Raw genomic sequence first — 27,401 nt, forward strand, 5'->3', positions numbered from 1 at the left:
CCTTAACTAGGGTTTGTAACTAACCCCTATTTAGAAGTGCTTTACTATTTTCCTTTGTAATGACCATTGCCCTACAATCTCTATTACATCAAGTGCCAGGGAACTTAATCTGTAAACCGAATGTGCCACACCACAGTTATCACTTTGTGACATCACAGCAAAAGTGATATGACAAGTGCTTAGCCACAGTGCTCTTTTATTTAGCAGCTACGGTACATTTCATTGCACTGTTTTAATGGTCCCCGAATGGTATGGACTAGACGGAAGCAGCAGAGGTCTTTCTGCAGCCTGCACTGCTGCCGCCTGTCTGAATGAAAGTTAAGCTTACTCAGTTACACTTTACTTGAAGCCTTCGTCATAAGAGCTACACTGTCATAAACATGAAATAACATAGACATAACAGATTATGTTATGTACACACGCCTGCTCTGAACTCTGACTGTTTGAGGAGAGCTGATAGCAGTAAATTCTACAACCGTGCCAACATTCTGCCACTCCGTGAGCATTACTAGCAGAAAAGGTATGCCTGAGCCAAGCTAGCATCATGCCATGCTGGATATGAACACATAGCCATCACACAGTAGTGTGGTAAAGCACCATTAGCCACCACTGTCCTAGTCACAGCAACAGCCTAGACAGAACCATGCCGGTGAAGCTCAGCAGTGCAAAGCGTGATGAGAGGTTAGAGGTTATGATGGAGGTTAGAGTTCAAAGGTCAAAGTAAATCTCGCTGCAGAGGACCACGGGGCCTCCCAGGATGCCGCTGGGCTTGGGGAGGACCCTGCAGGAGCGTCTCTGACTTACATAATGATTGGCCGATGCCACTTTGCCCCGCGCCAATGAGGAGGATTTTCCCCGCCCGCCTGCAGCCACTCCCCCGCCGCGGCGCGCCTGTTCGTGGTCAAACTCCAGGTCCTCCAGTCGTTGGGTCAGGGCCAGCTTCTGCTGGATGGCCATGCGGAGCAGGGAGTTCAGGGTCTTCTTCTCATCCTCCGCTGCAGCCAGCTGCCTCTGCATGTCATCCAGCTGGGTCACATACTCGTCACACCTGAGAGGGTGAGAGAGGGGGGAGGGAGACAGAGAAAAAGAGCGATAAAGAGAAAAAGAGCGATAAAGAGGGATTAAAGAAAGAGGGCGAGAGCAAAAGGGAGACAGGAATAGTGAGAGAAGGGAAAATATTAGTCAAATGAAAACCAAATAAGGAACTTGTAATTTTCTCCACCAGATGGCGCACATCTTTTCCTGCTGCCAGTCGGTGCATGTTTCCTCCGTTCAGACTCACAGAGCCGCATTTTCCAGATACTGTCAGGAGCAGCCTGCCAGCAGCCTCTGAATCTCTTCAGTATTACATCAGACTGCTCCCACAATGCCCCGTCTCTCCCACACACACATGCAGCAGACACGGAAGAGGGAGTGAGACACCCCACTCGCATTTTTATTTTTAATGTTTTTTTTCTAGTTTGATGAAAGTCAATGAAGTAAGTAGACCAGACCCACCTGCTATTGCATTGGTGTCTATGGGAGACACCCCCAGTTAAGTAGACAGGAACTGACCATTTTTGTCATTGGTAAACAGCCTAAGTGAACCATCTTCATTTATCCAACATCTTTGCATGCAGCCTCTGGCAGAAACACAGCTCCTCAACAACCTAGAAGCTCATTCAGGGCCGGCGTTATGGGCGGGTCTTAGGGAGCCTGACCCGCCCTAATGTACCTCCTTGCCCGTCCAAATCAAATAAAGTATTGATCATTTATTTGACCGAGACGCGCGCCCCGACAGAAAGACGCATCAATCTCAGGTAAAGCATCCGAGCGAGCGAAACAGCTCCCCTCAGTCTCAGAATATGTAGACCATCTATCTGATGCTTTTCCGGAAATGTATTAAATGTATTAAAAATAAAAAACTGAAATATCACATTTACATAAGTATTCAGACCCTTTACTCAGTACTTTCTTGAAGCACCTTTGGCAGCTATTACAGCCTCAAGTCTTATTGGGTATGACGCTACAAGCTTGGTACACCTGTATTTGGGGAGTTCCTTCCATTCCTCTCTGCATATCCTCTCAAGCTCTGTCAGGTTGGATGGGGAGCGTTGCTGCACAGCTATTTTCAGGTCTCTCCAGAGATGTTCAATCGGGTTCAAGTCCGGGCTCTGGCTGGGCCACTCAAGGACATCGAGACTTGTCCCAAGGCCACTCCTGTGTTGTCTTGACTGTGTGCTTAGGGTCGTTGTCCTGTTGGAAGGTGAACCTTTGCCCCATTCTGAGGTCCTGAGTGCTCTGGAGAAAGTTTTCGTCAAGGATCTCACTGTACTTTGCTCCGTTCATCTTTCCCTCAAACCTGACTCGTCTCCCAGTCCCTGCCACTGAAAAACATCCCCACAGCATGATGCTGCCACCACCATGCTTCACTGTAGGGATGGTGCCAGGTTTCCTCCAGATGTGACGCTTACATTCAGGCCAAAGAGTTCAATCTTGGTTTTATCAGACCAGAGAATCTTGTTTCTCACGTCTGAGAGTCTTTAGGTGCCTTTTGGCAAACTCCAAGCAGGCTGTCATGTGCCTTTTATTGAGGAGTTGCTTCCGTTTGGCCACCCTACCATAAACGCTGCAGAGATGGTTATCCTTCTGGAAGGTTCTCCCATCTCCACATAGGAAGTCTGGAGCTCTGTCAGAGTGACTATCGGGTACTTGGTCACCTCCCTGACCAAGGCCCTTCCCCTCCGATTGCTCAGTTTGGCCGGGCGGACAGCTGTAGGAAGAGTCTTGGTCGTTCCAAAATGTATTCCATTTAAGAATGATGAAGGCCACTGTGTTCTTGAGGACCTTCAATGCCACAGAAATGTTTTGGTACTCTTTCCAGATCTGTGCCTCGACACAATCCTGTCGTCTCGGAGCTCTACGGACAATTCCTTCAACCTCATGGCTTGGTTTTTGCTCTGACATGCACTGTCAACTGTTGGACCTTATATAGACAAATCATGTCTAAAATCAATTGAATTTACCACAGGTGGACTCCAATTTTAGAAACATCTCAAGGATGATCAATGGAAACAGGATGCACCTGAGATCAATTTTGAGTCTCATAGCAAAGGGTCTGAATACTTATGTAAATAAGGGATTTCTGTCTTAATTTTTTTTATAAATGTGCAAACATTTAAAAAAAAAACTTTAGATTTTGTCATTTTGGTATGGTGTGTAAATTGATGAGGAAAAAAGGCTGAATAAGGCTGTAACGTAACAAAATGTGGAAAAAAGGGAAGGGGTCTGAATAGTGTCTGAATGCACTGTATCTATATATTATGTGTGGTAATACATTGGAACAGATTTCTAAAATTAAAAATCACATGGAGCTGATTTTCTGGTCTTTTTACAGTCATTTATGTAAAAAAAAAAATGGTGTCAATTTTTTTGGGGGGGGGTCTCAGAAAAATTGTGGGGGGGGACAAATAAAATGGGGAACCCTGCATGCAATATGGCATATGAAACGAGAAAACCTAGCGATTTCAGGAAATGAGTCATCTCACTGTGATGTTCTCAGGTGGATTTAGAGCTCTCAGCATGAAAAAATACTAAATAATTTTGTAGAATTGAAACAAGACCACTTCCTCTTGGTCACAGAGGGACGAAATGACTTTGTGCATAAAGCTGAAGTTGTAACGAGTCAGCAGGCATTTGAATGACGTCTCTTAGTCTCTCAGAGGAAGCTGGGCAGAAAATGCTTTGTTGTCAGTTATGAAATCGTGGCAATTTTGTACTGTCAGTAAGTATACTTAGTAATATTATAATAAATATAATCATATTTATTTTACAGTTATGAGAAAAGATGAAATATTATTGTAAGTTGTTTATAATTTGATTGTTACTACATGGAAAGTATTTCAATAATTTCAAGCCCCATTTCCCCCACATTTGTTGAATAGAGGAAAAAAAAAAGAATCACATGATTTTTCATATTTTCATTTTTGTATCACATTTGTACTCGTGATAAATAACTTTTGGGTATGTGTATTTAGGCGGGAAACTAGATTTTTACGTTATATTTAAAGGCAGACTTCTGATAACTTAAGTGTACCAATAAGCTCTTAACGTGTATCTACTAAGCCTTACCTTGTAGCAAACATGGCCCGTAATGAGGTGAAGGTGGCAGCGTCCTCTTTCAGGCCCTTGAGCTCATTGCGGAGCTTCAACATGGTCTCGGTCACCATGGTCTTCTCATTGTCGTATTTACTCTTCAGGTTGGCCAGTGCCACCTCAGCCGTCTGCAGAGTAGAGTAGAATAATTTATTGTCAATTTTATTAGAATGAAGGGCAGAGGTTACAGTCACAGGATTAGTAAGACCTTATGCTAATATTAATTCTGAACTTCTACACAAAAAGTAAATTCTCTCAACTACTGTTAATTTCATACCGTATCACCTCCACTTTTAAACAGTACCAACTGTTCATGTTTTGGCAGAAAAATCACACTATCACACACACCTGTTTGTTGGCCTTGAGCACGGTCCTCAGGGTGGCGATCTGCTCTCTCTTGGTGCTGAGCAGAGACTTGAGTTTGAGGATTTCCCCCATGCAGGCCTCCTTGTCCTTATCGGTCACAGTACCCAGCTCCATGGAGGCCATCCTCTGACGGCTCAGCTCTGTGGTGCGGTCCACCGCCTGCTGCAGGTGACGGATCTGGTCCCTGATGATGGCAACTAGGTTATAGATGTTCATGGGCTCTGAACGGGACTCTGGGATTGGGGCTGGGGTGGCTGGGTCACTGGCTTCAGATTTATTGGGTTCAGTTTCAGGAACCAGCCCATTGGAGAGCAGAACATGGGACAGATGTTGTGTCTTCCCCTCTCGGCTGCCCCTGCCCCCTATACTGGCCTTGCCTTCCTTATAGTAGTCGAGCATGACCCTGCTGGGCGTCTCGTTGTTGCACATGCACACGTGGTTATAGAGGTTGGCCAGCTCCTCGCTGAACGTCACCAGTTCGTCCTGCGCCACGTTCAGGCTTCCCTGCGACTCGCCAACCGCTTCACTCACTCGCCGCAGCTCCTTCTCCAGTCTCGCCACCTCCTCGTGCTCCTCCCGGCTGCTGTTCTCCAGGGAGGCCAGCTTTTCGCTCAGCCCTGCCACGTCGCTCTCCAGGCGGACTCGCTCTTCTTCGTACTGGCTCCGGCACGACTGGTACTCGGCTTTAAGAGTCTTCAGCTCCTGTCTGAGCTCCCCGGCTTCTGATACGGCGATGGTGTACTTACACTGCAGGATCTCAGGCCCGTTGATGTCCAACTCGTAGTAGTCCCCGTCGCCGTCATCGCGGCTGTCTCGTTCTTTCTCGCTGTCCAGGGCCGAGTGGCGCTCCTTGCTGGCCTGGAGTTTCCTCATGGCACTGAGGTTCTCGGTGAGGCGTCCCACCGTCTCCTGCTGCTCTGACAGCGTCCCGTGGGCCACCTCCAGCTGCTTCTGGGACTCCTGCAGAGAGGAGAGGAGCGCCGCCTTCTCTCGCTCCACCTGGAGAACAGACACGGGACACAGTCACATAACAGCACTGAGAAATGTCTGCAACACTATGATACAGTCCTATTTCAGCTTGGTGTTTATTACTTTTGATTGAGAAATTAAGTAACAATTATATATTTACACTTGTCTTTTTTTTTCTTCTTCTAATTTCTATGTAAATACCAGGTAAATATCTGGCTCTAAAATGAAGTGTAATCCAAAACGCCATATGTAGTGTGAGATACTCACTCAATAATTTCACACAGTATGTCTTTACCAGCAAGTCAGCAGTGCATGTATAAGATAAGTAGCCAAGTCAGTCCATGTAGCCCATGAAGTCCCACATAGGGCTCAATTGATTAGTCTTTGACTAGGCCACTAAGGCCAGTATAGGTAATCAATGTCCCTAAATGGATGAACACTGTGTTCCACAATGCTTAATGAACTTTCCAGCCATAAGTCAGAGAACTGTTCACAGCTGCATGTAAGCCTATCTATTTTCCTGGCAACACTTACAAACACAGCTCAATAATGCTAATTATTACTTTATTGCTTTACCAGGGACGCTGACACCTTGAAAGTTGACTGTTAATAAAGCAAACAAGCTAAGCATTTTTACAGTCCTGCCTGCTAAAGCTACTATGTGGTCATCTTACCTGCATGAGCTGCTGCTTGAGTTTCTGGATTTCTGAGATGTTGAGTTCACTCAGCAGGTCATCCACTAGGCTGGGGGCGGGCCGAAGTTTGGCTTTGTTATCTTCGTTGCCGTCGGTGGCCATCTTGGCCAGGCCGTTCTCGTAGCCGCGGAACGAGTCATCGTTGTTCGGCTCGTTGGTGGCAGCAGTGGGATCCTCGCTGAACTTGAGTCCGTCCAGGGAGATGTTGAGGGAACTGTGGTGGTATGGTAACAGGTTGTCCCCAATGGTCATGTAGTGGGACAGTTCTTTACGCAGGGCGGCCTTCTGCTCGCGCTCAGTCTTAATGGTCTCCAGAGCCTCGGTCAGCTGGCGCTCGGCGATCTCCCTCAGGCGCATGGCCTCCTCCTGCTGGCTGTGGAGGCACTGGGAGTCTTCCTCCAGGCGACAGATCTCATGCTTCAGACCCTCAAACTCCACCTGGAGATCACAGAGAAGCCACAGCACATCAGAGGAATCACTAACTAAATAGGGAGAATCCCCCTTACACTCATCACAAAAGCATATTTTTGTCTCATCCCCTCCAGTTGGTCCTTGTATCAATAGCCTCATTCATTGGCAATGGCTTTCGACTATCGAGCCTTGTCACTTTTTCACCCAAACATCTGAAGTGTATTGGCCAGTCTCTATAACTCTACAACCTTTACCGCTACCCATTACCCACAATAAGCCCTCATCCTCCCCTAATCTCCATACACAACAGCGCCCACTTCCTCCCCTGCCCCCAGCGGACTATCCTAGGGCAGGGGAGGCGGCAGACAGTCTAGTGGTTAAGAGCGTTGGGCCAGTAACAAAAAGTTCGCTTGATCGAATCCTCGAGCCGACTAGGTGAAAAATCTGTAGATGTTCCCTTGAGCAAGGCACTTAACCCTAATCACTCATGTATGTCGCTCTGGATAGGACGTCTGCTAAATGACTAAAATGTTAAATGAATCCCCACCCTCCCTCATACTTCCCCTCCCCTTGGTCCCTTCCTCTTCCTCTCACCTGGCTCTGTCGTAGCAGGGACACCTGTTTCTGCAGGGAGATGTTCTCATCCTCCAGCTCACTGTAGTCCTGCAGCAGACGTGTCTCCCGCACTTTATACTCTCTGATGTCATCACGCAGTTGGGTGCGCTGCAACTCTACCTGCTCAGTGCTCTACAGGCACGGGGAAAGAAATGGGTGAGAGAAGAAGCGAAAGAGGAAAAAGTAATGTCAGAGATTTCCACTAGGAAATGTGGATTTGATAAAAATGCATTCCGTGGCTGTACTGTAATGTCAACGCAGTGGGTGTTTCTCAATACGCATACTCCGAAGTATCAAAGTGTGTGAAACGGAGCACGGAGGGCACTTCTTGGATGCGTACTCCGTTTGTACATATTTTGAAGCATGCATCAATGTGAGCTTCAACGGAAAGTATGCACAGAAATATGATGCAACCATGAAAAAAATGACAGAAAATGTATTGAAATCAATGCCGGACAGTATTTTAGCTGAAGGGAGATAAAATGAGCTCTGACTTTGGAGTAAAATGTTGACCAATAACATCTCATATGTTCTGTGACAAAAATATTTTGTATATTAGTTAATAAATACATACTGTGTTAGTGTGAGTAGATCGCAAGCCCATGGTAAGCCAATCGGGCTAACTGGCTAGCTATCCACCAAGAACTGGTAGCTAGTCATCTACCTTGCATAACATTAGTTTTAGGTAGTTTTTGCCTGTTAAACTAGCTGGCTAGCTAGATTATTAAGTGTGCTTGAATTCCAAATAAATCACCAACAGTGTCACCAGCAAAGCTCCCCCACACCTCCCCCTCCATGCTTCACGGTGGGAACCACACATGCGGAGATAATCCATTCACCTACTCTGCGTCTTACAAAGACACGGTGGTTGGAACCAAAAATCTGAAATTTGGACTCATCAGACAGATTCCCACCGGTCTAATATTCATTACTCGTGTTTCTTGGTCTCATTATTGGTGTCCTTTAGTAGTGGTTTCTTTGCAGCAATTCGACCATGAAGTCCTGATTCACACATTCTCCTCTGAACAGTTGATGTTGAGATGTGTCTGTTACTTGAACTCTGTGAAGCATTTATTTAGGCTGCAATTTCTGAGGCTGGTAACTCTAATGAACTTATTATCCTCTGCAGCAGAGGTAACTCTGGGTCTTTCTTTCCTGTGGCAGTCCTCATGAGAGCCAGTTTCATCATAGCGCTTGATGATTTTTGCGACTGCACTTGGAGAAACTTTCAAAGTTCTTGAAATTTTCCACATTGACTGACCTTCATTTCTTAAAGTAATGATGGACTGTCGTTTCTCTTTGCTTATTTGAGCTGTTCTTGCCATAATATGGACTTGGTCTTTTATCAAATAGGGCTATCTTCTATATACCACCCCTACCCTGTCACAACACAACTGATTGGCTCAAACGCATTAAGAAGGAAAGAAATTCCACAAATTAACTTAAGGCACACCTGTTAATTGAAATGCATTCCAGGTGACTACATCATGAAGCTGGTTGAGAGAATACCAAGAGTGTGCAAAGCTGTCATCAAGGCAAAGGGTAGCTACTTTGAACAATCTCAAATATAAAATATATTTTGATTTGTTTAACACTTTTTTGGATACTACATGATTCCATATGTGTTATTTCATAGTTTTGATGTCTTCACTATTATTCTACAATGTAGAAAATAGTAAAATAAAGAAAAACCCTGGAATGGTTAGGTGTGTCCAAACTTTTGACTGGTACTGTATATCTAGCTGATAATTCTGAAGTAAAACGTTTGCTTTGTGTACATCTTGTTTTGTCTCTATTGCCATTGTCCTGGCTGGAAGAAGGTTCAGTGAATGGGGAGGTGCAGCGTGAGATAAAAAAAAGCGGTGCTTCTCAAATGTTTTATGCGTTCTCCACACTCTCATCCACACAAGAATATACTCCAGAGAACGTCATTTGAGAATGTACTCGGAGCATGAGAGTGTGCAGCATGGTAGTATGCATATTGAGGAACACCCAACTTATGTGGCTGTATGCTGGTGGAATAGTGTTAAGATGAGATCTTGGAAGCTTGTTAACTGTAATTAGGGAGGACCAAGATTCAGTTACCAGACTAGGCCATTGAGTGAGAGTGCCTACTAAAAAGACATGGTCCTCTTCGTCAGATTGGTGAGATACAAGAGTATTTCCACATTGTGGTTTGACCTCTCCACATTGACCATGGTTGTGTTTTTGGCAGGTCCTCCACCTTCCAGCTCACCTCTCTCGTCTCCAGGGCGACGGCAGCCAGGCGCTCGTTCTCTGATTGGGTGCTAGCGAGGGCGGTTCTGGCCAACCGCAGCTCATTCTGCAGCTCCAGGACCATCTGCTGATATTGGGCCTCCTTACTGGCTGACTCCAGCATCAGTGACTCCTCCCTGCTCTCCCCATCTGCAGCCACCTTCCTATGGGTGGAGTAGGCCTGACCGAACGCCTGGGGACAGGAGGAGAGAAAAATACATTGATTAATACTAGGACTGAAGTGGAACACCTTCCTAAGGGTGGAGTATGCCTGCCGAACGCCTGAGGACAGGAGGGGAGAAACATACATACGCATAGATTAGTACCAGGACAGAATAGTCATATGAGTACAGAACTGGGAGGAGAAGAGTGGACATTGACCAGAACAAGTGCAGTACTCCAGTGAGCATGACTAGTTGTGAGCATCATGACTAGTTGAGAGTCATCAGCGTTAGTGTTGGGATTCATTACTTGAAAAAGTAAATCTATTACTTGTTACATTTAACAAAAGTAATCACCTTGCAATATTACTTTGCATGGAAAGTAATAGATATTACTTGTCATATTACTTTTTTATGCTGTCCAATCAGCACAGAGCTTCACTAAAGGCTATCAGATGAGTGAAGGTGTAGATGTTCCTTTAATACTTCGCCATTTTTTTGGTCAATTTTGTTTGACTTACATGCATCCTTGATGATAAGTAATCCCTTTGATTATATGCAGTCTATTTCAATGCATTATTATATTTAGAATTTATCTGACAGTTTGAATTCGCGCCGCGGTCAGTTAACTTCTCTAGGGCCAGTGGGACGATTTCGTCCCACCTACGTAACAGCCAGTGAAGTCCCGTGGCGCGTTATTCAAATACCTTAGAAATGCTATTACTTCAATTTCTCAAACATATGACTATTTTACAGCCATTTAAAGACAAGACTCTCGTTAATCTAACCACACTGTCCGATTTCAAAAAGGCTTTACAACGAAAGCAAAACATTAGATTATGTCAGCAGAGTACCCAGCCAGAAATAATCAGACACCGATTTTTCAAGCTAGCATATGTCACAAAAACCCAGAAGACAGCTAAATGCAGCACTAACCTTTGATGATCTTCATCAGATGACAACCCTAGGACATTATGTTATACAATACATGCATGTTTTGTTCAATCAAGTTCATATTTATATCAAAAACCAGCCTTTTACATTAGCATGTGACGTTCAGAACTAGCATACCCCCCGCAAACTTCCGGTGAATTTACAAAACATTTTACTAAATTACTCACGATAAACGTTCACAAAAAGCATAACAATTATTTTAAGAATTATAGATACAGAACTCCTCTATGCACTCGATATGTCCGATTTTAAAATAGCTTTTCGGTGAAAGCACATTTTGCAATATTCTAAGTAGATGGCCCGGCATCACAGGGCTAGCTATTTAGACACCCAGCAAGTTTAGCCTTCACCAAACTCCGATTTACTATTAGAAATGTTTGATTACCTTTGGTGTTCTTCGTCAGAATGCACTCCCAGGACTTCTACTTCAATAACAAATGTTGGTTTGGTCCCAAATAATCCATAGTTATATCCAAACAGCGGCGTTTTGTTCGTGCGTTCAAGACACTATCCGAAAGGGTAAAGAAGGGTGACGAGCACGGCGCATTTCGTGACCAAAAAAATTCTAAATATTCCATTACCGTACTTCGAAGCATGTCAACCGCTGTTTAAAATCAATTTTTATGCCATTTTTCTTGTAAAAAAGCGATAATATTCCGACCGGGAATCTGCGTTTAGGTAAAAAGACGAAAGAAAATAAAGCACGGGGTCGACTCGTGCACGCGCCTAAGCCCATTGTCCTCTGATCGGCCACTTGCCAAAAGCGATAATGTGTTTCAGCCTGGGGCTGCCTCGATATCATTCAGCTTTTTCCCGGGCTCTGAGAGCCTATGGGAGCCGTAGGAAGTGTCACGTTACAGCAAAGATCCTCAGTCTTCAATAAACAGAGACAAGAAGAACAAGATCTTGTCAGAGAGGGCACTTCCTGTAAGGAATCTTCTCAGGTTTTTGCCTGCCATATGAGTTCTGTTATACTCAGACACCATTCAAACAGTTTTAGAAACTTTAGGGTGTTTTCTATCCAAAGCCAATAATTATATGCATATTGTAGTTACTGGGCAGGAGTAGTAACCAGATTAAATCGGGTACGTTTTTTTATCCGGCCGTGTCAATACTGCCCCCTACCCCCAACAGGTTAAAACCTCTACGGGATTGGTGTCACTATACCGGGACGGTTGTCGCTAACGTGCGCTAATGTGACTAGAATGACGTTGTAAGTAACAGCAAACTTTCCAGGACATATGCATGTCTTATATTGGCATGAAAGTTTACATTCTTATTAATCTAAATGCAATGTCCAATTCCCAGTAGCTATTACAGTGAAAAAAAGACCATGCTATTGTTTGAGGAGAGTGCACAACAACAAAAAACTTGTCACGGCAACTGGTTTGATACATTCACCTCTGGAGGTAAATAATGTACTTACATTCAGCAATCTTGCTCTGATTTGTCATCCTGAGGGTTCCAGAGATAACTATGCTACATTCTTTCTTTGATAAAATCAATTTTTATATTCAAATGTAGGAACTGGGTTCTACAGTTTGAACCCCTGCTGTTTCTAGCCCCACACCCACCCCGCCATCTAGATGTGTGAAGGTTAGCGTCTTTACTGTAGGGAAGCTAATTTTCCATCATGTATGACCTTCCTGGGAGTGTGTAAACTTAATTTTTTACCATATAATTTTTGTATGTTCTCTATAGTTATGTACTTGAATGTATAAATTGACCAATTCGGCACATTTGGGAAGACTTGATTTAAAATGTTGTGCAGTAATGAAATGCTTCACTGGATCAGTCTGAAGCTTTGCACACACACTGCTGCCATCTGGTGGCAAAGTCGAAATTGCACCTAAACTCCTATGTTATTTTATGGCTTTTCTCTTCCATTTCAAAGATGGAACACCATTTTTTTTAAACACATGCTTTTTTGTTTGTATCTTTTACCAGATCTCATGTGTTATTTTCTCCTACATTAATTTCAGATTTCCACAAACTTCAAAGTGTTTCCTTTCAAATGGTATCAATGATATGCATACCCTTGCTTCAGGTCCTGAGCTACAGGCAGTTAGATTTGGGTATGTCATTTTTGGCGAAAATTTTATAAAAAAAGGGTCTGATCCTTATATTAATGCACTGGTTATTTGAATTTTGATGTCGGCATTTGAAGTCGGCCTTGTTGTGACTTGATAGCCGGTATTTAATGGCTTTAAAAGGACCCCTCCAGAGGAAGTTTCTGCCACTATTACGACCTAATTCCTGTCTTAATGCGAAAATGCTTGTATAGTTCCACCCTCCGAACAGAGGTATGGCTCCTTATAAATATTGATTAAATCAGGCGTGCATGTCTCCACTGCCCATACTCCACAATATTTGTAAACAAACTAAAAATCCAGGGTCAGAGTAACTTTGCTAATCGCTATGAAGCACAGCACAGCTAACGGTAGCTACGACATGGTGAAGGACCATCCATTCTCCTCTTCTGCAACAGAATTGAATGATCAAGGATGAATACAGTGCAGCGCCAACACTGAAGTTTTACTGGTGATGCTAGAGGCTAGCTAACCTACTCCGTGGACTAATACAAGGCTCTACAGTGCCACCATTTTACTTGAGAAATGCACCTAAATATTTTGTTGTGCAACCTGGAATTTTTATTTAAGAGCACAAACGTACCTAGGAAAAATTATAGTTCTAGCTTTAATATCTTAAATATTTGTCATTATGTCACTATCTATCTAGCTACCATTCAGGTAGGTAGTTATTAGCTAGTGTACTCAAAATGTAGCTAGCTTGTTAGCTAGCTACAGTGTCTTCAGATAGTATTCATATCCCTTGACATATTCCACATTTTGTTGTGTTACAGCCTGAATTCAAAATGGATGCCATTTTGTTCCCTCATCTACACACAATACCCCATAATGACAAAGTGAAAACATATGACATTTTTGAAAATGTATTAAATTAAATAAAGAAATATATCTCATTTACCTAAGTATTCACACCCCTGAGTTAATACATGTTAGGGTCACCTTTGGCAGTTATTACAGCTGTGAGTTGTTCTGGGTAAGTCTCTAAGGGCTTTGAACACCTGGATTTAAAAGTTCTTCAAGCTCCTGAGTGGCGCAACGGTCTAAGGCACTGCATCTCAGTGTAAGAGGTGTCACTACAGTCCCTGGTTCGAATACAGGCTGAATCACATCCGGCCGTGATTGGGATTCCCATAGGGCGGCGCACAATTGGCCCAGCGTCGTACGGGATAGGCCGTCATTGGAAATAAGAATTTGTTCTTATAAGACTTGCCTAATTAAATAAAGTTTAAATAGAAAAATGTTGGTTGTTGGTCATTGCCAGACAGCCATTTTCAAGTCTTGCCATAGATTTTCAAGTTGATTTAAGCCAAAACTGTAACTAGGCCACTCGGAAGCATTCAATGTCATCTTGGTAAGCAACTTGTCCTGCTGAAAGGTGAATTTGTCTCCCAGTGCTTGTTGGAAGACAGATTGAGGCAGGTTTTCTACTAGGATTTTGCCTGTACTTAGCTCTATTTCGTTTCTTTTTATCCTATCCCTAGTCCATGCCGATGACAAGGATACCCATAACACGATGCAGCCACCACCATGCTTGAAAATATTAAAGTGATCTGTTATGTTGGATTTCCGTCAAACATAACGCTTTGTATTCAGGACTTAGAGTACATTTCTTTGGCAGTTTTTTTGTTGCAGTTTCACTTTAGTGCCTTAGTGCAAACTGGATGCATGTTTTGGAATATGTTTTGGAATATTTCCTTCTTTTCACTCTGTAATTTAGGTTAGTATTGTGGAGTAACTACAATGTTGTTGATCCATCCTCAGTTTTCTCCTATCACAGCCATTCAACTCCGTAACGGTTTTAACTGTTCACTATTGGACTCATGGTGAAATCCTAGTAAGGACGCCTGCATTTTTGTAGTGAATGGGTGTATTGACACAACATCCAAAGTGTAAGTAAAAACTTCACCATGCTCCATTTTTACCCATCTACCAATGGTCTTTGTGATTAAATCTGTGTTTGAAATTCACTGCTCGACTGAGGGACCTTACAGATAAGATGTGATTGTTACTGACAAGAAGCACATGGCTGAGCTCTTTAATCACCACTTCATTAGGTCAGGATTCCTATTTGACTCAGCCATGCCTCCTTTCCCATCCAACACTTCCTCATCTCCCACCCCTTCTAATGAGACTATCCCGATGCTTATCCCTCTTTTTCCTCTACCCAGCAACAAAGTTTCTCCCTGCAGGCAGTCACCGAGTCCGAGGTGCTAAAGGAGCTCGTGAGACTTGACCCCAAAAAAACATCTGGGTCAGGTGGTTTAGACCCTTACTTCTTTAAGGTTGCTGCCCCTATCATCACCAAGCCTATCTCCAAATGTTTTAACCTGTCTCTCTTTTCTGGGGAGGTTCCCAATGCTTGGAAGGTAGCCACGTTTCATCCTTTATTTAAAAAAAAAATGGGGAGATCAAGCTGATCCTAACTGTTATAGGCCTATTTCTATTTTGCCCTGTTTATCAAAAGTGTTGGAAACACTTGTCAATGATCAACTGACTGGCTTTCTTGATGTCTATAGTATTCTCTCTGGTATGCAATCTGGTTTCCGATCAGGTTATGGATGTGTCACTGCAACTTTAAAGGTCCTCAATGATGACACCATTGCCCTCGATTCTAAGCAATGTTGTGCTGCTATTTTTATTGACGTGGCCAAAGCTTTTGATTCGGTAGACCATTCCATTCTTGTGGGCCGGCTAAGGAGTATTGATTGGTGTCTGTGAGGGGTCTTTGGCCTGGTTTGCTAACTACCTCTCTCAAAGAGGGCAGTGTATAAAGTCAGAAAATCTGCTGTCTCAGCCACTGCATGTCACCAAGCCAAGGGAGTACCCCAAGGCTCAATCCTAGGCCCCATGCTCTTCTCAATTCAACAACATAGCTCAGGCAGTAGGAAGCTCTCTCATCCATTTATATGCAGATGATAGTCTTATACTCAGCTGGCCCCTCCCCGGATTTTGTGTTAAATGCTCTACAACAAAGCTTTCCTAGTGTCCAACAAGCATTCTCTACCCTTAACTTTTGTTCTGAACACCTCCAAAACAAAGGTCATGTGGTTTGTTAAGAAGAATGCCCCTCTCCCCACAGGTGTGATTACTACCTCTGAGGGTTTAGAGCCTGAGGTAGTCACCTCATACAAGTATTTGGGAGTATGGCTAGAGTTAAATCTAGACTTGGTTTCCTCTATCATAATCACTCCTCTTCCACCCCAGCGGCAAACTAACCCTGATTCAGATGACCATCCTACCCATACTAGATTAGGGAGACCACATTTATAGATCGGCAGGTAAGGGTGCTCTCGAGCGGCTACATGTTCCTTACCATTCGGCCATCAGATTTGCCACCAATGCTCCTTATAGGACACATCACTGCATTCTATACTACTCTGTAAACTGGTCATCTTTGTATACCTGCCACAAGACCCACTGGCTGATGCTTATTTATAAAACCCTCTTAGGCCTCACTCCCCCTTATCTGAGATATTGACTGCAGCCCTCATCCTCCACATACAACACCCGTTCTGCCAGTCACATTCTGTTAAAGGTCCCCAAAGCACATACATCCCTGGGTCGCTCCTCTTTTCAGTTCGCTACAGCTAGCGACTGGAACGAGCTGGCACAAACACTCAAACTGGACAGTTCTCAATCTCTTCTTTCAAAGACTCAACCATGGACACTCTTACTGACAGTTGTGGCTGCTTTGTGTGATGTATTGTCTTCTCTACCTTGACCTTTGTGCTGTTGACTGTGCCCAATAATGTTTGTACCATGTTTTGTGCTGCTACCATGTTGTGTTGCTACCATGTTGTAGTCATGTTGTGTTGCTACCATGCTGTGTTGTCATGTGTTGCTGCCTTAGGTCTCGCTTTATGTAGTGTTGTATTGTCTCTTGTCGTGATGTGTGTTTTGTAATATATATATATATATATTTTAAATTACATCCCAGCCCCCGTCCCCGCAGGAAGCCTTTTGGTAGGCCGTCATTGTAAATAATAATTTGTTCTTAACTGACTTGCCTAGTTAAATAAAGGTTAAATAAAAAAATACTAATAAAAATAACTGTATCTGTGGGGTACATAGATGAGGTAGTCATTCAAAAACAGAGTGAGTCCATGCAACTTATTATGTGACGTGTTTAGCACATCTTTACTCCTGAACGCATTTAGGCTTGCCATAACAAAAGGGGTGGAATACTTGTTCACTCAAGACATTTCAGCTTTTCATTAATTTGTAAAAAATGTCTAAAAACATAATTCCATTTTGACATTATGGGGTACTGTTTATAGGCCAGCGAGACAAATCTAAATTTAATCCAAGGCACTGTAGCTACCTGGCTAGCTAACTAAACGACCTTGCTGAAGTGTCCAACACGGTATCAGTGGTGGACACTAGCTAGAATATGGACCAATACTTTAATAGCAATATAGTTAGCTACTAATACAATCGCCCAACTTCTTGAATATTGTTTTGATGAGGCAAATAGAATAAGGATGTCACTTGGTCAAATCGGGGCGGCAGGTAGCATAGTGGTTAGAGCGTTGGGCCAGTAACCAAAAGGTTGCTGGATCGAATTCCCAAGCTGACAAGGTAAAAATCTGTCATCCTGCCCCTGAACAAGGCAGTTAACTCACTGTTCCCCGGTAGGCCGCCAATGTAAATACGAATTTGTTCTTAACTGACTTGCCTAGTTAATTAAAAGGTTAAATAAATAAAAATCATACTCTGTACCAAATGCATTGCCTATCAAAAAACATTTCAATGTATACATATCATGTAATTCTACTTACTGCATGTTCCTAATTATTTACTTAGTATTATCAAACTTCATCCGGATATTACACGGTTGGTGTGTAGGAGTACAATATTACTAGTTAGCTTGTATTCTACAAACAATAACACCAGTGTTCCTGTAAAATAATGTGTATAATGTAATATAGATCGGTTATAGCCAAGAGAGGAGGAATTGGTGGCTTGTTAGAGCACATTTTCACTTTTCAGTGGTGCTCATCAGGACCCCCATAACAATTGACATGTCAATGTGGCCCCCCTCAAACATATTGTAACATTGGGAACCCTCAGCAGTCAATTTATGATAGTACCCTGAGTGCAGGAGTAGGCTATAATGAACATGTGGTCTTTCTGTACAGTGTAATCATTTATTTCCCATTCCATTGTTTGCTCAGCTTGTAATTGTAGTTGGTTATGTAAACATTATCAGAACAGGCATTGAATGATAAACAGAACAAAACATGGACCCATTATATGATATATATTTTTAACAATTTCAACGACATCTTCACTTTCTGTCAATATTGCTGCTTGCTCAGCCTCTGTCCTTGGTCTGTGTCACACCGACCGAGAGTCCTCAGTCCTGTAAGACACATGAAACACATGTCTTTCATGGATCATAAACTGTTTTCAGTTCAGCCCAGAGAACTGAGAATCAGGCAGGGATTCTCTCTGTACACAGTCAAGACAGTGCTGCCAGGTTCCTACCCACTGTGTAGATCAACACCCTGGTCAAGCCTCCCATGACTGTCCAGCCTTGTTGTAGTCCCGACTCTACTTCACCTAGGTGGTGCTGGATTTTAGCAGGGTTCGACAATCATGGACGGTGACCTGATTTGCAATAAGCTACTTAAATGAATGTGTACACTGCATTTTTCTGGACAAAATTCAGTATGGGTGAATTGTTGTTGTCTGTTGACTCCTGAAACACAGACACAAAGGTGGAGTTAGTGAATAGTCACATTGTCTGCCTGTCATGGATCAACGTAGCCTAAATTCTATGAACTTGACAATAACATATTCAAACATTCTCTGTGGAGGGGAAGGTGTCTCTCTGGCCATTGTTTCACTTATGTGGCCATGCAGAGCAGAGGGGGGCTGGGATGGGTAGCCTAAGAGAAAATGGCATGTAGGCAACTACAATATTAGTTCTCACATTTGCTGTCTGTTGGATAGGATTGAATGTTACTCTGCTAAACACAGAAGTGCAAAATTGAGAGATGAACTAATTTCACTAGCTGCATACAGCCAATCTGTCAACTTTGAAATCAAACTAGCTAATTAAAACATACAATGCCTTTGGAAAGTATTCAGACCCCTTGACTTTTTCCACATTTTGTTACGTTACAGCCTTATTCTAATATGTTTTTTTTTTTAAATCCTCAGCAACCTACACACAATACCCTAAAGACCAAGCGAAAACAGGGTTTTAGAAATGTTTGCACATTTACATTAAAAAAGAAAAATACTAAAAAAAATATATTTACACAAGTATCCAGACTCTTTGCTATGAGACTCAAAATTTACATTTACATTTAAGTCATTTAGCAGACGCTCTTATCCAGAGCGACTTACAAATTGGCCAAAATTGAGTTCAGCTGGTACCATTGATCATCCCTGACATGTTTCTACAACTTGGAGTATACCTCTGGTAAAATCAATTGATTGGACATGATTTGGAAAGGCACACACCTGTCTATATAAGGTCCTACAGAGCAAAAACCATGCCATGAGGTCGAAGGAATTGTCCGTAGAGCTACGAGATAAAATTATGTCGAGGCACAGATCTGGGGAAGGGTACCAAACATTTCTGCAGCATTGAAGGTCATCAAGAACACAGTGGCCTCCATCATTCTTAAATGGAAGACGATTGGTGACCATGAACCCGATGGTCACTGACAGAGCTCTAGAGTTCATCTGTGGATATGGGAGAACCTTCCAAAAGGACAACCATCTCTTCAGGACTATTCAATCAATTTTAGAATAAGGCTTGAACAGTAACAAAATGTGGAAAAAGTCAAGGTGTCTGAATACTTTCCGAAGGCACTGTATTATGTTTTGTCCTTAACACTTTACCTGAACTGTAGTTTCAATGTTTTGATATGACTTTGCAAGCACATTCTTTGACAGCTAGGTACGTTACTGTAGAGACACCTTGCAGTTTTGGAGACCGCTTCGAGTTCGTTAACAAAAGTAAGGTGATGTGGTAGCATTTGTACTGGTAAAGCAATGATTTACTCACTGAGCTATATATTAACTTACTTCATTTGAATTTAGTTCACTGCACAGTTAGCTATGCTAGCTATAGGTAGCCAACCAAACTTGTATAATAAGTGAGCAACTGCTACTTGCCAGCTAGCTGCAGTCTTGCTGTAGCGACATCCCACACGTCTCCAGACACTACAAGGTGTCCCAGCTGTTTTGACATTTCACCTATCCACTTCATCAGAATAATATAGCTATTTTCTTACTCACCCTTTCATCGGCGTCAGCCCATCCAACCGTCGAAGCGCATTGCAGACCGCAGTAAGCCACAGTAGCAAAAGGTTGTAAGCACGAAGTAAGGACCCCACGTGTTAGCTCTAACATGTTTGTAGGCAGGTGGTTCCAAATTAACTAAAGCCAGCCCTACAACTGAGATGTAAATCAGAATTAACTTACACGTCATTGACACAGATTTCCACGAAGTTCCCACTTCAAGACCAAATATATCATAATTTGACTTAAACAATGACTTACTGACTTAATATTTCGTCTTCCAGCTGAAAAAAAATGTAGATTTTAACTGGCATTTAATATGTATATTTTGTTTCTTAAAGTTGCCTGAATGTTTATGGACAATATTCATTTGATGCGTTAGATATATCAAGATCCATTTTGATGTGATATACACTTTTCTTGACGTTTTGAATTGCATTTATTGGACATTTTGGTTTATATGGAAATTGGAAATATTATTTATCATAATGAGTATAAATGTCTCCTCTTTTACACATTTTTGTGGAATAATTCCATATAGACTAAGGATATACCAGCATTTCTCCATTCAGCATTTCAGAACATGAATGGAGAATGGTGCTCGTTTAAAGGACAAGTGCAGTCAAAAATGAGATTTGCCTGTGTTTTATATTTCCACACTAAGAGGTTGGAATAATAATAAATACTGGGAAATTGTGAAAATTATGATAATGCCCTTTTTGTGTAACTGCTGTTTGAAAAGACCGCCTGAAATGCCTTCCTGTTTGGGTGGGATGGCATTTTGGCCTGCCTGGTGACATCTTACTGCGGTAAATGGGTTAATAAATCAATAAGAAAGAGAGTTCCAAACCTCTCTGCCAATAACAGCTAGTTTTTACGTTTTCCCCTCCCCACTCAGACTACTCCCAGACAAGTCCTAGCTAAATTCTTGCTTGAGTAATTGGTCCTCGCCAAAAAATATATTTTTGTTTCTTTTTGACCATTTTAATTGAAAACAATCACAGTAAGGTACTTAATTGTTACCCAAATTTTTTGTTGTTGATAGAGATACAAATTGCTGCATTGGACCTTTAATAAAGTTAGATCAAAGCTAAATCTATGTCTGCGAGATCACAATGATCATTTTATACTAGAGATTGACCGATTCATCGGAATCGCCGATTAATTAGGGCCGATTTCAAGTTTTCATAACAATCGGTAATCTGCATTTTTGGACACCGATTATGCCCGATTACATTGCACTCCACGAGGAGACTGCTGGCAGGCTGACTACCTGTTATGCGAGTGCAGCAAGGAGCCAAGGTAAGGTGCTAGCTAGCATTAAACTTATCTTATAAAAAAAACTATCAATCTTAACATAATCACTAGTTAACTACACATGGTTGATGATATTACTAGTTTATCTAGCTTGTCCTGCGTTGCATATAATCAATGCGGTGTCTGTTAATTTATCATTGAATCACAGCCTACTTCGCCAAAAGGGTGATTTAACAAGCGCATTTGCGAAAAAAGCACTGTCATTCCACCAATGTGTACCTAACCATAAACATCAACGCCTTTCTTAAAATCTATACACAAGTATATATTTTTAAACCAGCATATTTAGTTAATATTGCCTGCTAACATGAATTTCTTGTAACTAGGGAAATTGTGTCACTTCTCTTGCGTTCTGTGCAACAGAGTGAGGATATATGCAGTAGTTTGGGCCGCCTGGCTCGTTGCGAACTGTGTGAAGACCATTTCTTCCTAACAAAGACAGCCAACTTCGCCAAACGGGGGATTATTTAACTAAAGCGCATTTGCGAAAAAAGCACAATCGTTGCACGAATGTACCTAACCATAAACATCAATGCCTTTCTTAAAATCAATACACAGAAGTATATCTTTTTTAAACCTGCATATTTAGTTAAAAGAAATTCATGTTAGCAGTGAATATTAACTAGGCAAATTGTGTCACGTTCATTGCACGCAGAGTCAGGGTATATGCAACAGTTTGGACCGCCTGGCTCGTTGCGAACTAATTTGCCAGAATTTTACATAATTATGACGTAACATTGAAGGTTGTGCAATGTAACAGCAATATTTAGACTTAAGGATGCCACCCGTTAGATAAAATACGGAACGGTTCCGTATTTCACTGAAAGAATAATTGTTTTGTTTGACCATATTAATGACCTAAGGCTTGTATTTCTGTGTTATTATATTATAATTAAGTCTATGATTTGATAGCGCAGTCTGACTGAGCGGTGGTAGGCAGCAGCAGGCTCATAAGCATTAATTCAAGTTTGCCAGCAGCTCTTAGCAATGCTTCAAGCATTGCGCTTTTTATGACTTCAAGCCTATCAACTCCCGAGATTAGGCTGGCAATACAAAAGCACCTATTAGAACATCCAATAGTCAAAGGTATATGAAATACAAATGGTATAGAGAGAAATAGTCCTACAACCTAAAACTTCTTACCTGGCAATATTGAAGACTCATGTTAAAAGGAACCACCAGCTTTCATATGTTCTCATGTTCTGAGCAAGGAACTTAAAACGTTAGCTTTTTTTTACATGGCACATATTGAACTTTTACTTTCTTCTCCAACACTTTGTTTTTGCATTATTTAAACCAAATTGAACATGTTTCATTATTTATTTGAGACTAAATTGATTTTACTGATGTATTATATTAAGTTAAAATAAAAAAAGTGTTCCTTGTTCATTCAGTATTGTTGTAATTGTCATTATTACAAATATATTTTAAAAAATTGGCCGATTATCGGTATTGGCTTTTTTTGGTCCTCCAATAATCGGTATCGGCGTTGAAAAATCATAATAGGTCGACCTCTATTTTATACACTATAGAACTGAATATAATAGCATACTATAAAGTTACTGTAAGACAAAATCTGAATGGTCGGATTTTTCGCTCATGCGGCCAAAACTCAACAGTGCGCGCCACAATGCAAAATAGATTGAAACAAGACAGGTACAGTAGACTAGAATTTGTTTAACACCATCTGCTCTAAAATTCTCTTGACAGTGATGAATGTGAAGGAAGGGTGAGCAAAACAATTTTGCGCTAAGTAAAAAAAAACACAGAGGAAAAGAATGGGCCGGTTAACTTCTGAAAGTAACACGCGTTACTTTAAAAAGTAACTAATAGTATTACAATATTTGAACACAGTAAATCGTTATATTACTCTGTTACTCAAAAGTAATTGATTACTTTTTTAACGTGTTGGGTAACACTGAAAGGGAGTTACCTAGTCAGCTGCACAACAATGCGTTCAAACGAAATGTGTCTTCACGCATCTAACACAACCAGAAGAGCATAAGGATACATGTAGGGTTAAGACAGACATGATAACAGGCATGATAACCCAGATGTCCAAGGCCAGTGAGGGTAAAAAACAACAGTTTAAATGGCCTGAAAATATCAATGTGAGATTCTAACAGACAGTTGACCCCTGGGCTTATAGAACATTCAGTCCGCATCACAGGGCCTGCGACCCAAACGGCATCCTATTCCCTATATAGTGCACTTCTTTTGACCAGTGCCCATAGGGCTCTGATCAAAAGTAGTGAACTTTATAGGGAAAAAGGTGCCATCTGGAACACAGCCAGGGACACTGTGCCAACTGATGATGTAACAGGACGCTGGAGCAGAACGGTCCAAAAAAAAAAAACAGCTACAACAGAGCCAGGGTTCTTCTCCCGCCTCACTTGTGTCCATCTAACCTCTCTTTCTCCGCACTGTGTATACAAATACACCGGCATGTCAGTCAGTGTGGCTGAAGCAATGCCAAGGGGTTGCTAGTTTGAGCACTGAGGCATTACGGAGGCCACTGACCATTGACATGTTCTCACAAGACAAATGTTCCATTACTAATAGAGGCCTGGGTGGGCAGGCAGGCACTGCTTGGTCTGGCTGAGTCAGTAGCAAGAGCACACCAAAATATGTCCCTGTAAGGGGGGGGGGGTAGAGAGAGAGAGGGATGAAGAGAACTACACAATGCCACGTCACATTTCCTATTACATTCCCAACACAGTGTTTCCCCTAAATCGTTGCTGGGATTGTAAACCGTTTTCAGTGTAAACTTCAACTGTATCTGGTGTTGAGTTGTTTAAGTCGGAAGTTTACATACACCTTAGCAAAATACATTTAAACTCAGTTTTTCACAATTCCTGACATTAAAATTCCCTGTCTTAGGTCAGTTAGGATCACCACTTTATTTTAAGAATGTGAAATGTCAGAATAATAGTAGAGAGAATTATTTATTTATTTCAGCTTTTATTTCTTTCATCACATTCCAAGTGGGTCAGAAGTTTACATACACTCAATTCGTATTTGGTAGCATTCCCTTTAAATAGTTTAACTTGGGTCAAACGCTTCTGGTAGCCTTCCTCAAGCTTCCAACAATACGTTGGGTGAATTTTGGCCCATTCCTCCTGACAGATCTGGTGTAACTGAGTCAGGTTTTGTAGGCCTCCTTGCTCGCACACACATTTTCAGTTTGGAAACAACTTTTCAATAGGATTGAGCCTAGGGCTTGGCCACTCCAATACCTTGACTTTGTTGCCCTTAAGCCATTTTGCCACAACTTTGGAAGTATGCTTGGGGTCACTGTCCATTTGGAAGACCCATTTGCAACCAAGCTTTAACTTCCTGACTGATGTCTTGAGATGTTGCTTCAATATATCCACATCATTTTCCTTCCTAATGATTTTCTGTGAAGTGCACCAGTCCCACCTGCAGCAAAGCACCCCCACAGCATGATGCTGCCACCCCCGTGCTTCACGGTTGGGATGGTGTTTTTCGGCTTGCAAGCATCCCCCTTTTTCCTCCAAACATTACGGTGGTCATTATGGACAAACAGTTCTATTTTTGTTTCATCAGACCAGAGGACATTTCTCCAAAAAGTACGATCTTTGTCCCCATGTGCAGTTGCAAACCGTAGTCTGGCTTTTTTAAATGGTGGTTTTTGAGCAGTGGCTTCTTCCTTGCTGAGCGGCCTTTTAGGTTATGTCAATATAGGACTCATTTTACTGTGGATATAGATACTTTTGTACCTGATTCCTCCAGCATCTTCACAAGGTTCTTTGCTGTTGTTCTGGGATTGATTTGCACTTGATCTCTAGGAGACAGAACGCGTCTCCTTCCTGAGCGGTATGACAGCTGTGTGGTCCCATGGTGTTTATACTTGCGTACTATTGTTTGTACAGATGAACGTGGTACCTTCAGGCATTTGGAAATTGCTCCCAAGGATGAACCAGACTTGTGGAGGTCTACAATTTTTTTCTGAGGTCTTGGCTGATTTCTTTTGATTTTCCCCATGATGTCAAGCAAAGAGGCACTGAGTTTGAAGGTAGGTCTTGAAATACATCCACAGGTACACCTCCAATTGAGTCAAATGATGTCAATTAGCCAATCAGAAGTGTCTAAAGCCATGACACCATTTTCTGGAATTGTCCAAGCTGTTTAAAGGCACAGTCAACTTAGTGTATGTAAACTTCTGACCCACTGGAATTACAGTGAATTATAAGTGAAATAATCTGTCTATAAACAATTGTTGGAAAAATTACTTGTTTCATGCACAAAGTAGATGTCCTAACTGACTTGCCAAAACTATAGTTTGTTAACAAGAAATGTGTGGAGTGGTTGAAAAACTAGTTTTAATGACTCCAACCTAAGTGTATGTAAACTTCCGACTTCAACTGTATAAAGTATGTAGAAAACATAATGGAGCTATATATATATTTTTAAAGATAATTGAGAACTAACAATCACCAAAATAAAAATTACACAGTCTGGGAGGATCTAAAATTTAAACAATGGCATGGCGCCCCCGTTCATTTTGTGGTAATATAGCATATAAACACAGCATAAGCCATGCACATATTTGTAGAATTGCAGGAAATTAGCTTTAAAAATGATAAATATCGTCTTTGTAGCCAAGAGGGCCTCTAAAATGTTTCAGAGACCACTCAATTGGTCACGCACACTAACAGTTCAGCGATCTGGACCGAGTCACACAGATAAAGGAAGAGCTCAGTCAAATCAGAGACAGCTGTAAGAATAACTAGCCTACAGAATAATTCACTTATAGCTTCATACAGACAAAGAAGGACAGAACTAAACAAAGCTATTGAGTTACAGTGGGAATCACCATAAGGATCTTGTGCAGACACAGAATGAAAAGCTGAACTCATTCACTCAACAGCTAGCTGCTACAACAAAACTGACCCTGGGTCATTCAATAGACATGCAGTTCCAGTCAAAGGTTTGGACACACCTACTCATTCAAGGGTTTTTATTTATTTTTACTATTTTCTACAGAATAATAGTAAAGACATCAAAACTATGAAATAAGACATATGGAATCATGTAGTAACCAAAAAAAGTGATAAACAAATCAAAATATATTTTAAATTTGAGATTCTTCAAAGTAGCCACCCTTTGCATTGATGCCAGCTTTGCACATTCTTGGCATTCTCTCAACCAGATTCATGGGGTAGTCACCTGGAATGCATTTAATTTAACAGGTGTGCCTTGTTAAAAGTTCATTTGTGGAATTTCTTCCCTTCTTAATGCGTTTGAGCCAAACAGTTGTGTTGTGACAAGGCAGGGGTGGTATAGAGAAGATAGCCCTATTTGGTAAAAGACCAAGTCCATATTATGGCAAGAACAGCTCAAATAAGGAAAGATAAATGACAGACCATCATTACTTTAAGACAGGGCTGCCCAACCCTATTCCTGGAGATCTATTGTCCTGTAGGTTCAGTCCAACCCTAATTTATCTGATTCAGCTAGTTAACCTCTTGTCGTTCGCCTAGGATAGGGGGCGCTACAGCGATTTTTGAAAATAATTCGTGCCCATTTTAAACGGCCTCCTACTCAAACTCAGAAGCTAGGATATGCATATAATTAATACTTGTGGATAGAAAACACCCTAAAGTTTCTAAAACTGTTTGAATAGTGTCTGGGAATATAACAGAACTCATATGGCAGTCAAAACCCCGAGACCGATCGTAACAGGAAGTGGAATTCTGAATTGCGGACTCAACTTCATCAGTTTGCCTGTAAATCACACAGTGAGCAATGGTTCATTGAGGACTTCCTATTGCTTCCACTAGATGTGCCCAGTCTTTACAAAGTGATTTGAGACTTCTACTGTGAAAACTGAATGAATGAGACGCAGTGGAACGTGGTCACACGGAGAGGGCCATCACCATTATGATGCCGGCGCCCCTGGCTACCCTCCCCTTTCGAAACGTTTTGAAAAAATGCAATCGTCCCCCTTGAATCTTATTGGAGCTCTGGTTGAAAAAGGCCCTAAAGATTTATGTTATACAACGTTTGACATGTTTGAACGAACCTAAATAAAAATAAAAAATATTTTTTCGAAAGTGGAGTCCCGTGCACGACGGAACTTTTGGTGCAGCCTTCAGAACGCGCTAACAAGAACAAGCTATTGGAACATAAAGGAATAACTTTTTCGAACGAAA

General features: G+C 41.8%; 1 protein-coding gene across 1 annotated transcript in view; it reads right to left on the bottom strand.

Moving 5' to 3' along the window:
• The window catches only part of LOC106565154 (protein bicaudal D homolog 2), a 58,238-nt gene that overhangs the window by 3,159 nt on the left and 27,678 nt on the right, over window positions 1–27,401 (bottom strand). Inside the window, exons 2-7 of the mRNA XM_045691498.1 lie at window positions 9,427–9,639; window positions 7,170–7,322; window positions 6,144–6,602; window positions 4,483–5,499; window positions 4,111–4,262; window positions 805–1,048 (exon numbers count right to left, since the gene is read on the bottom strand). Of these exons, the coding sequence (XP_045547454.1) occupies window positions 805–1,048; window positions 4,111–4,262; window positions 4,483–5,499; window positions 6,144–6,602; window positions 7,170–7,322; window positions 9,427–9,639 (2,238 nt within the window). The remainder of the gene's footprint in view (window positions 1–804; window positions 1,049–4,110; window positions 4,263–4,482; window positions 5,500–6,143; window positions 6,603–7,169; window positions 7,323–9,426; window positions 9,640–27,401) is intronic.

The sequence above is a fragment of the Salmo salar genome, chromosome ssa12 (genome assembly GCF_905237065.1).
Source record: "Salmo salar chromosome ssa12, Ssal_v3.1, whole genome shotgun sequence".
Taxonomy (NCBI): Eukaryota; Metazoa; Chordata; class Actinopteri; order Salmoniformes; family Salmonidae; genus Salmo; species Salmo salar.